Source organism: Panthera uncia, chromosome A2 (assembly GCF_023721935.1).
Source record: "Panthera uncia isolate 11264 chromosome A2, Puncia_PCG_1.0, whole genome shotgun sequence".
NCBI lineage: Eukaryota > Metazoa > Chordata > Mammalia > Carnivora > Felidae > Panthera > Panthera uncia.
Window position 1 is genome coordinate 145660020 of NC_064816.1, and position 11506 is coordinate 145671525.

Sequence of the window (11506 nt, forward strand, 5' to 3'; positions counted from 1 at the left end):
CAAAATAAATAAATAAGCTTTAAAAAATGTTTCAAACAGTTTTTATAAAGGGGAAGGGTGTGTGTGGCTCTATTCCTAGACTTTGGAGGAGGGAACTCGGTACAGCAGCGTCAGCTGGGTGCCCTTCTCCCGAGGAAGGTGAGCCTGCCTCCCTGGGGCCATCCCCTGGAGGGGAGGCCCCAGAGCGGCCCATCCTTCCTGCCTTCCCGCCGGGGGGCGCTGTGGGGGCACTTGCCCGCTCAAGAGCGTCGAAAATCCTCAGAGCTCCCTGTGAGGTCGCTATTTCTATTCCCCTCGTTTTCAGATGAGTAAATGGCAGTTTGCGGAAGTTAGGAGAGTTGCTCGAGACTGGTTAGTGACAAAACTGGATTCACAAACTCCGTTCTCCCTTACTCCCAGCTTGGATCCTGACCCTTTCCTCTCCTTACTCAGGCGGCAGCAGAGACGGCAGGAGGTGTGGTGGGTGTGACTGCGTCTGATGAGGCCCCCCCCCCCCCCCCCCCCCCCCCCCCGTGGCACAGGCAGGGTGCCCCGGAAATGCGGACAATCAGCGCTCTGGGGGTCAGCTGGGGGTAGCTCTACAAGTGGTCCAGGAAGGTGGCCACCCTTCGGGAGACTAGTGGTGGCCTCTCTGGCAACGGACTTCGTTTGAGGCTCTTTTGGACATCTGAACGATTTTGCAGTGAAATCTTTTAGAGTCCCCGGAGGGTACGCCTGGGTCTGCGTCCCCTCCGCACTGAGCTGAGTCCCCAGCCAGAGCTGGAGCCCTCGCTTCTTTATTCCAGCCACTGCCCCAGCGATGCAGCCAAATCCAGCGTGGCCGACTCCCGGCCTTTCCCTGGGGAAAGGAATGCTGTTTCTGCTGGGTAAGTCTGTGTGGGTTCCAACACCCTCCTAATCACCTAATTGCACTCCCCAAGGACGGAGGTTTTCAAACCACGCTCACTGCCTCTGAAATTTCAGGAGGCTTGTGGGAAGAAGGACCCAAGCAACCAGGGCTCTGGGCCTCCGTGCCCAATTTGAGTAGGATTTCCTCTTCCATCTGTTTTATGTACTGAGTCTCCTAAGATGTGGTTTAAAGAAAAGGTCTTGTTGCTAGAAAAACATTCTTTGCAAACCCTACCCTAGAGAAGTCTAAAGCGGAGAGATTCCGAGGAGTGTTGACCTGGCCCAGAGGTTGGCTTAGCTCCCGGCGATGCCGACTCATAAAGCACCCCCAGTTTCTTCTCTGGGACCTTCTGAACTGCCCCCAGTGGAGGAAACCAAGGCAGGGGACTGGGCTCTGACTCCAGAGGCAAAGGGGCTGGCTCACATGTAGGGAGTAGCTCTTCCCACAGAAACATTAACTTGGCCTCGAAAGGCTGCAGCATCTGTAGGTTCATGGTTCCAGGCTCCACCTAAGGTGTGGGAGTGGAAACTCAGCACTGGCCTGTGTCTGGATGGCTGTGGGTGATGGGTAGCTTGGGATCAGGCAGGTGGCCGGCCCCGATGCTCAGCTTACATCCCCACAGGCCTGCGTGGAGGCGGGGTCAGCTTCCCTCTCGAGCAGAGGCCAGAAAGGCAGAGAGGAGAATGGTATATGAAATGCACCCCCACCCCCCGTTTAAACAAACAAAGAGAGCCAGGGTCTAGGTGACGGTCAGGAATCTGGCAGGTCAGAAAGATCAGGAACAAACAGGGAAGCAGATTCATGACATTGAACTCAAGTGTCAGGTGGCTGCAGAGGCCCTTTTGTTTTCCCAGCTGGAGCTGCCTTGCTGTCTCTCCCGCCCTGGCAGGAGCTAGAATGTGAAATGTGGCCCCGCGGTGCAGGGCCGCGGAGACAGCAGAGGGTGACTGTGAGTGTGTGTGTTGGGAAGGGGAGAGATAGAAAGCAGGTGTCATCTCTACTGGAAGTAGTTCCTGGCCCTGGGCACTCCGGAGGCTGTACCAAGCCTGATCATTCAAACCCTGCCTTTTAGTGCCCCAGAGGGCCCTCTCGCTCCCATCCTCCTAGAAACAGTAAATCCTAGCTAGGTTGATCGACCCCGGTACTTTCCTGGGCTATGGCAACACATTAGAAGGGCTTAGAGGATTTCCATGGCAGATATAACGATAGAAGCGAGAGTCACGATGGAGGTAAAATAAAGAACAAACCTAAAATCCAGGACTGAGCTCTAAAGTAGTGGCAGGATGCTAACAAGAAGATCATAGAGTCTCAGAGTCAAAGGGCGCTGTGAGCCCAACCCCTCTCCCAATCTACCTCTAATGTCGCCGACGTGGTCACCTGGCTTGCATGCCCGGGGACGGGAACACCCAGACACCACGTGGCAGCCCATTTCAGCACCTTCCCTCAGACAGGGTGGGTCTCTCTTATGGTGCTTGGACTCTTTGGACTGGTTTGACCCTTTGAGCCTAGTGCGTTGAGCTGCAGAAGCCAGAAATCACATCTCTCTGGAGCCTTCTCTTTCCTCATGTGACTCACATTCTAGATTTTTGACATCTGGGCTACCCACCACCGCATGAGCTCCTTATCTAGAATCTGATGCTCTGGACCCATATGTGTATTCACTCAGCAGGTTTCAGTATGTGTTGGCCAGTGGTTAAGAGTGCAAGTTCTGGGATCATAAACACTCCTGGGTTCGAGTCCTGGCTCTGCTCCTTAGCAAGTTACTCAACCTCTCTGAACTTCAATTTCTGAACTCCTCTGTAAAGATAAAAATAATAGCCACTTTACAGAGGATTAAGTGATGCAGTGCATGTAGAGGACCTCCCATAGCGCCCAGCGTATGGTAAATGCTCAAAATTTTGGCAACCCCCGTGGACAGATGATTCGTACTGAATCTGTACTCAACTAAAAGCCAAGGGTCCTTTTCACACAAACTGTTAACGTTTATCCCTATTAAACTTCATTCTGTCAGTTCCAGGCCATTGTCTCATCCTGTCAACATTGATTTTGTCATCGTACATGAGTTGGCCCATACAGCTTGGAGTCATTGGCAGATCTGATAACGTGCCTTTTATATTTCCATTTGAGCTCTCTCTCCGGTCCGCTGCCATTATGTTACTCAAGATTCTTTAGGTTCAGCTGTTCAGCCAGCACTCAAGTTACTCAACTGTGTTATCATCCAGCCCACACTGGCTCCTTTGATTGAGAAATTTTTTTTTCCCCTAGAAAATTTGAAGGTTCCAAAGAAAAAGTTAATTTGTATTCAACAGCTTCTGTTTAAAAGGCTACGGAAATGATAAAGCCTTCTAGAAAAGGCCTCGGTCAAAAAGTGGCCAATAGAAAGGTTGGGCACTTGGTGGAATAAATTTCATTTATCTAGAACATTCCCTCTCGGGGGATTGTGTGAAGCCTCTGCAAGGCCAGCAAACGAGGCATTATCGCACGGGTCTTCAGTGTTTTCCAATTTGGTTTGTGCCTTCTCTCTGTTCGAATAGAAACTTCTCAAGGTCAGGAGCCATTTCTATCATTTTCTATCTCTTTTCAGCAAGACTGAGAGACGGAAGTCTGAGTTTTGCACCCCACAAACTCTTAACACCTGCTGACCAATAAATCATCATGCAAATTAACCATTTGTATGCCTACATCCAAGAGGACATTAGGAAACTCAGAAGCATCAGGTGCGACATTCAAGAGGGCAGAAATTATGTGTTTCATTTTTGTCACCTTCAGGGTACCCGTAACATCCCACATCGCACATGGTAGACAGAGAACTCAGAAATTATTTTTCTGAATGTTGAGTGAATGACATGAGGGACAAAAGCCATGGTCCCAGAGTCATACTGATCCTATCCACATGCCTTCCTTCAGGTGAAGGGGACACTGTTGCCACACCAGCAAGAGACCTTGCAACTAAGAACCATTAACTGAGGGTCAGAGCAAGTATAGACCACACTGCATCCAGGCCACAGACACCACCAATCCTAGGGGCTGCGAATCTTCGTGGAGAGAGGACATGTCTATGGTAAGTTCATATCAGGTGTATCTGATGTACCATTTAAAGGGTAAAGACATCACACAGGCTCCAAGGGAAAAAAGCAACACTTGCAGCTGAGGTCTTTGGAAAGGCTTCACTATAGAGGGTGATTGGGCAGGATTTTAAAGGTGGAAGGAATTGGAGAGGACTGAGTCAAGGCAAGGGGCTAGGCAAGCGCAAGTGGGCTTGGGGAGGGACAAGTAGGTGATTTGTCTGCAGAGGGGACTCCTGAAGATCCCCAGCCTGCCTCTTCCCGGGGAGCCAGGGCGCATGCTGGCGGAGGGGTGTGGCTGCTGGTTGTGGATTAGGTGTTTGGAATAGGTCTCTATCTGCAAAGTTAGGTGACTCACAAAGGGTCATAAGCCATGTCCCCCGCTTAGCGGCATTTTCCTCTGATCTGAGTTGAAAAAGCCAGCCCAACAGACTCTGTCTGGCTTAAGTTGCTTCCTGTAACCCAACTGTTAAATGTCATCGCCAGCCATTGCCACTTTATCAGACAGATGGGGTAGGATCTTTCACCTCAAATGCTAAGACTTGCCCTGTGGCTCCCCCAGTGTTTTCCATCTCCAGCCCCAGCAATGACAATGCCTAATCCTTCACCAGACAGTCTTGCTTTTCTCCTCACAAAGTCACGTTATCCTTCAAACCACTGACTCAACAGCCTCATAGGTTTGGCCTGCCTGGCTGTGCCAAGGGGCGGGCCCTTGGATGACCGGTTGCCTAGCAACATGTTTGAGGCTTCCTGCTTCGGGCAGCCCTTGGAGAAATAGGGACACCATCTACTTCAAGGCTAAAGCAAGCTGTTGGCTTTGAGGCTGCTCGCCCTGAAATACAAAGATAGAAATCTTTTAATTAATAGTTAGCTCACTCTGAATGTTAAAGTTCAATTTTTTCAACAACGTCACTCTTTTCTCTGCCTTCTGTTTTCATTCCCTGACTCATTGGCTTTTGGCTTCTCCCTTTTAAAGAGAAACGTGCAGAATAAGCTTAGGCACTTTTCTTCAGAAAAGTCGTATTTAAGGTTGGTTGTTCTTGGGGAACTCGGGTGGCTCATTCGGTTGAGCGTCCGACTGTAGCTCAGGTCGCCATCTTGCAGTTTGTGAGTTCGAGCCCCGGGTTGGGCCCTGTGCTGACAGCTCAGAACCTGGAGCCTGATTCAGAATCTGTGTGTGTATGTGTGTGTGTGTGTGTGTGTGTGTGTGTGTGTGTGTGTGTGTGTCTGCCCCTCCCCTGCTCGCACTCTGTGTCTCTCTCTCAAAAATACATAAACATTAAGGTTGGTTGTTCTTTTAGGCGTGCACACAGACCAAACTACCTCTTCTTTTTTCCACAAAGGAAGGGGACACATTGGAGCAACCCCCTGATGATTCGGGTCACAGGCTAGCTTTTATATGGGTCCCAGGATGTTGGTGTTCTACCCATCTCCAGGCATAAAAGCACTGCTGATGGTTAGGGGATCCTATCCTCTTTGGAACACGTAAAGCTACTATGGCTACTCATTGCCACTAACCCTCTCACCTCAAAACTGAAACGATACAGAATAAAACAAAGAAACAACCAAAACTAAAACCCAAAACACCCCAAACACAAACAAACAAACAAACAAACAAGCAAACAACTGGCCAGTTGAGTCCATCTGGTAGAAAGACAAACTATTCAGATGAAGTCAAGTACAACAGTTAGAGGGTCGCCTAATTCTAGCTTTGGACTTTCAAAAAAGTTCTGTTTTTCATGGTTAAGGCATCCCATAGGCCCAGCTTCATTATTTCTTCCTCACATCACACAGGAAAAGAGATGCAGAGTTCTTAGTAATAACTCACCACGAAGCTACTTTATGGAACGTCTTCCTTCTGGCATAGCAAGCTAGAATATAGACTTTTAACCTAATAGATAAGAGTTGAAATCCAGTTCTGCTACTTCCTACTTTGTGATCTTGAGTGAGTGTCTTAACTCACCGAGCCTCTTTCCTCGTCTGTAGAGTGGGAATATTAACACCCACTTGTAGAGAGATCTCAGGGGTACTGCATAACCTATATATTACTTCCAGTATAGTTCCTGGTTCCTAGTAGACCAGCAGACATGAATTCCTTTTCATCTTTCTTCTGTGCCTCTGTCCTTAGTCTCTGCCTTTCAATCTTTACTGGGAACTCGAATCAGAGACCAGGTGCTATGACGAGAGTCTAGATAGACCAGGTGTTACTGAATGAGGACCATCTTTCCTGTTGCTTCTGGCTTCTGGTTGTGTGTTTCTTCTTTCCCACTTGTGGTAGGTGTGAGTGTTTGCCCTGAAAGCTGACCACAACCTGGGCTTGATTGACAATTTCTGTTTGAGCTTTAAAGAAGGCGATAGAGAGAGAGAGAGAGTGGACAGAGAAGGCAGGTTCTAGGTAGACAGCAGTCAAGGAAAGAATATGCAGTAATCTTGAGTTGGGGAAGAAGGAATTGAATTTTCTTTCTTTCTTTCTTTCTTTCTTTCTTTCTTTCTTTTGAAGGGAAGTAGATGAAAACATTGTCAGGACTCAGGAAAACATGGTAAGTTTCTCTGTCAACAAACATTTATTGAGCACCTACTGTATATGGGCTCAGGTTTATAATAAGGTTCCAAAGACCTGGGACACTGATTCCTGCCTTTGAGTGCTTATGCTTTAAGTGGGCATACCAAAGACTGACAAAGGTCGACCCCAAGTTACTTGCATGTACCAATCCCACAGTTCCTAGAGGGTTTCAGACTGCAGGAGCAGTTGGATGTGACTGATCAAGTAAGGCTTCCTGGAAGAGACAGTTTGAAGGAGACGAAGGTCATGGGCGAGGAACCTGGAGTAGCAGGTGTAAAGGCTTAGTGCTAAGAGAGTGTGCCAGAGGGTGAAAAAAAGCCCCCTCCTCAAGTCCTTTGTGGCTCTCCTTTCACCCTGAGCCCACTTTCACTGGCCCGGTGGGGACCCGAGCAGGGGGCTGGGCCACAAGCGGTCTCACCTCACTGGATCGGAGGACTCCGAAGAATGGGTAAAGGAAGGCAGGCACCAGGGCTGCAGCTCCGAGGGGCACCGCCTCAGACACCCAGTACACAGCAGTCACGATCAACACATAAGCACACGCGGCCTCCTGGAAGGGAAGGGGAGTGGGCGGTTAGCCACAGGGACAGCCACGGCCCCTGAGAATCCAAATGAGACCCGGGGGCAGAGGCAGCTGGTACCCAGAGTCGAAGATGGGCACGAGGACACAGCCATGGGTGGGGGGTGTGTGTGTGTGTGCAAAGCTGGCCTCTGGTGGACACGTGGCAGGGCCCACGCTTTGACGTGTGAAGTAATGGCTGCTCCTTGGGGGGACCGGTGCCTGGCACGTGGTTTGCAGCAGGGTGGCCACCAGACTGACCATGTCCCAGCTCTGCTCGTTCTTGAAACTGTGCAGGGTGGGGACCCCAATTAACTGCAGTGCTCAGACCCGAGATCATCCGCTCTCAAGTTGGAGTTCATAGCTTTAACACGGAGCATGATATTTTGGTGTCGAGTTGACGGGGCGCAGATGTTCTCGGGATAGTTGAAAGTAGGGATCAATTTGTGTAACCAATTCAGATGTGAGCTCTGAGACTGGCCCTCTTTGGGGCTGGATAATTCCTTGCTGTGGGGGGCTGTCCTGTGCATTAAGATGTTTAGCATCCCTGGCCTATACCCACTAGATGTCAGTAGCACCTCCCCATCGTGACAACCAATGTCTTTAGATATTGCTAAATATCCCTCGGGGTGGGAGTGGGGAAATTTGTCCCGGGGTGAGAACCATCTCCCTCACCATTATCTGGTTCTCATTGCCCTGGGACTTCATTCCACCTGCCTGATGCCCAGGGAGACATCCATGGGACACAGGGGATAAAAAGTGCTGTCTACCTGGAAGGGAAGGGCTGGAAATTTACGAGAGTTTTCCCCAACCTCCTCCCTTTGCTGGCTATACCACACTGGTGTGCACGGAATAAAAAGGCACAACATTGTTATCAACAATCAGCCCTCCTTAATCTCAGCCTCTGGTAATTCTAGCTGCTCGGGATGATTCTGATTAATGGTGCCGAGAAAGGTCACTGGCTTACTCTTGGGAGACGTCACTATCCAAGGGCCCTAACAACAGACCTGGAGGGCCACTGTATAGAAGGTGCAAGCTGGCTGTGGGTTCCTCAATTTATACGTAGTTCTAAACCATCTGGGCTCAGGTCTGACCTACCCTGAGGCTGGCTGGTGATCAAGAAACCTGACAAATCTTGTTCTGTTTATCTCTCCCTTGGGTTCAGAACAAGCCTCCTCAAACTCTTGCACAAAAGTTACAAAAGGTCGCCATGATCAGTGAGGGGCGTCAGGAGTGATTAACCCAGCTTGGAAGAATGGGACCTTGCTCCCTCCTGATATGCATGGATTACTGCCTTGGGGTTTGAGAATGGGAACTGGGCCCAATAATTGTTGACTGTAGCTCCCACTGAGATTTCCTCTGGGGCCAAAAGATCAGAGAGAAGTTAAAACTTTTGGAAGTCACTGATAAGACAACAGAATCAGTAAGGGGGGTGGGGGGGGGGAGGCGCCATTGGAAAATAATGCAATTTAGAGAAATACCAACTTTGTTGCAGAAACAAAACTACCCAAAGAAGCCCTTTACCCTACTTGGGCCCACTTATTTCCATCTCTTTTCTGAGAAACGGAATGGCAGTTCTGCCGTAACTCAGCTGAAGATAAAGGGGGCCCTAACGATGGGACAGAATATCTGTCCCTCACTGAGAACTTTTGGTTTTTCTTGTCATAACAGAGCCACAAATTAAGTTAGGGAGGGAAGGGGCTGCAGTGGGAAGGGGTGACAGACCGAGAGAAAGAATTATAGAGAAAAAACTCTCTACCAGGCACCATTTTAGTTTGAATTAGGAAGATTTGGGTAAGCCAAGGTAAATTTAGGAATTAGGATGGGTTGGCTTGGAGGAAGTCAGCAAGCCTTTTTCATCCAGCATTTTTTTTTAAGTAGGCTCCACGCCCAGTACAGAGCCCAAACCCACGGCCCTGAGATCAAGACCTGAGCTGAAATCAAGAGTCAGATGCTTAACCGACTGAGTCACCCAGGCGCCCCTTCATCCAGCATTATAAAGAACAGGATAACCTACCATCATCCTTTTTTCCCTGGACTTTCCTTAGAGCAGAAGAATGGCCAAGAGAGGGCCTCCGATTGGCCTTTCCATATTTCTTGCCCATTTCACCCATGGAATTTACATAAACTTCCTTTTGCTCCTTCTGAACCTTCTCAAAGTTCAGTGGGTAAGCTTATATTTAGATAACCCCCCAAATCTTGTGAGGTTTGATTATAGGACTCCTGGGACCCCACATCTGGCCAAGGTCTGGCAGGTGGCTCAATTAATATTGGTTGAACTGAACTGGGTTCCTCTGTTGGCTATCAGGTTTCTCTTATCTATCGGAGAGAATATTCTGGAAACGCTAGGTCCCTTATCACTGTCGCTAGTCAGCAGGTATGTAGGGGCGGATGAGTATGCAGGCAGTGCCTTTAAAGGAGAGTGTTGCCAGCTCTGTTTTGCTGCCTTTTATAAATAAAGGAGGAAGCTCAAAAGCTCAAAAGTGGCTTTACCCACATTGGAAGTTTCCTGACTCTGCTACCAACTGATGCGTGCATCTGTTCCTTTTCCATGCTGCCCGATCACCTCAGTGATGTGCCATTCAGACTTCACTGGAAGGGGCTTGAGGTCTTCTTTGCTGTCATAGATGGCTGTGACGCCTTTCTGCAATTAAGCTGGGGCTTGGGTGTAACTTTTATCCCACCAGGGACACTGAAGCGGGGCTAATTTATGGACGACCCCCCCCCCCCGTCCCCTCCTCTTCTGTAACATGGTAAACTGAGTCTGGGCCCCTGGTTTTAGAGAGCTGGTCAGGAAAAAGGGGAAGGTCCTTCTAATCCTTCCTAAAACGTAGCTGTGGCTTGGCACTTTGAAGAATCATCAGAACAGCAGGCCAGGAGCTCCTGGCCGGGTCACTCCTCTCAGCTCCCGCCCAGGGCAAACAGGTCCATTTAGGAATCCTGAGGATTAAATATCAGAATCTAAAAGTTTAATGCACAGGAGTAAGAATGGGTCAGAGACGTTCTACGTGTTGGCTTGTCCCGGTGACCTCAAGGTGCTTTTATGTCATCGTAGAAGAGGAGCAGAGCCCTTGTTGACACTGTGACACACGGAGAAATCGTCTCTGCAGGGCAAACTGGGTAGATGGCAAGAAAGCTACGCCTGAAAGGCATGGACCACCCCAGGCTCCATCTGGCTGTCCCGAGGTAGTCAAAATATCCACCCTCCGCTAACCCAGGTGCCTGAGGGAGTGTTATGTTACCTTTCTTAAAAGGCACTTGTTCTCAGCAGGAGGTGATTCTGTACCCCGCCCCAGGGGCATTGGTAATATCTGGAAGCATTTTTGGCCATCATGGGGTTGGCAGTGTGTGCTGCTAGCCTCTAATGGGTAAAGACCAGGGGTGCTGCTGAACTCCCTACAGTCGCAGGACAGCCCTCCCCACAACAGAGAATTATCTGGCCCCCAACTGTCACTAGTGTGGCTGTCGAGAAACCCTGTTCTAAGGTGACAGAAGGGCAAGGTCAAGAAAGGGCAACGTCTCTTGGTCTCAGTAAGTCCAGCTTTAAAAATCTCTTCGAAGAATCTTTACAGATCCAAACAGAGCAGAGGCCCAGCTGCCCTTCCTTTTCTTTCCTCTTTAAGATAACACCTGTCTTCCTTCGAATTTATTATTTTGCTTGCTTCAATAACGGGTTACTTTTTTCTTCTTGTGGATGCTTCTTACTGCCATTGGTGACTCAGAAGCTCAAAGCCAGGGCCCCAGAATGAAATGGAGGCAACACCACACCCTAGACTCGTGGTCTCCAAACACAGGGCTGACTCGGGGCCACAGAGGTGCCTGATACTTCCATGGAGAAGAGGGCGACATGTCTTTGGTTAACATTCCCTTAAATGCAATCTGACATTGAGTAAAAAAACAACAACAACAAACCAAGAAGAAAAACAAAGAAGGGAAGAAAGAAAGAAAGAAAGAAAGGAAGAAAGAAAAAACCAACCCATTTGGACAGATCAGAGAATTGACTGGTGTAAGCCCAGGAAAACTGTCAGCAGCAATCACTGTCTGCTAATCCCAGCCTGCTGTTAATCAGCGTCTCCTTGGCACTCTGGGGTATTTATTCTAGTAAAGATTTAAGCCAGTTTGTTTTTAAGACGAGCCATTCTAATCCCCTCTATTTAACTTTATAACTCAATGTCGGTTACCAAGTTACTCAGGGAGCTGCCTGGAAAATCTCTCCCCCTCCCACAAACATGATTAACCTCTCTTAGCTTATTTTTCCTGAAGTTTTAAGGGTAGTGGCAGCCAGAGGAGGGGTAGAGACCCTGAGAGGAGGGGGAGGAGGAGGAGGGAGACAGAAAGGGAAAGGGAGGCCAACAGTGGTCTGAAAAGCAAGCCAAAGGCAGAGCCCGAGCTTTTGGTATCTCTGTTCGTGCAGACCCTGTCAAAAATCAGGT

At 49.1% G+C, this 11506-nt stretch overlaps 1 protein-coding gene and 1 long non-coding RNA gene across 3 annotated transcripts in view; one reads left to right on the forward strand and one right to left on the reverse strand.

The window, feature by feature from the left end:
• Positions 1–11506, reverse strand: part of SLC13A4 (solute carrier family 13 member 4) — a 47374-nt gene that overhangs the window by 34617 nt on the left and 1251 nt on the right. For both annotated transcript variants that reach the window (XM_049641912.1, XM_049641913.1), the window contains one exon: positions 6936–7064. In XM_049641912.1, the coding sequence (XP_049497869.1) occupies positions 6936–7064 (129 nt within the window). The remainder of the gene's footprint in view (positions 1–6935; positions 7065–11506) is intronic.
• Positions 1–11506, forward strand: part of LOC125930176 (uncharacterized) — a 16494-nt gene continuing 4988 nt past the window's right edge. The window contains exons 1-2 of the long non-coding RNA XR_007460099.1: positions 1–866; positions 3797–3950. This is a non-coding gene — a long non-coding RNA (uncharacterized LOC125930176). The remainder of the gene's footprint in view (positions 867–3796; positions 3951–11506) is intronic.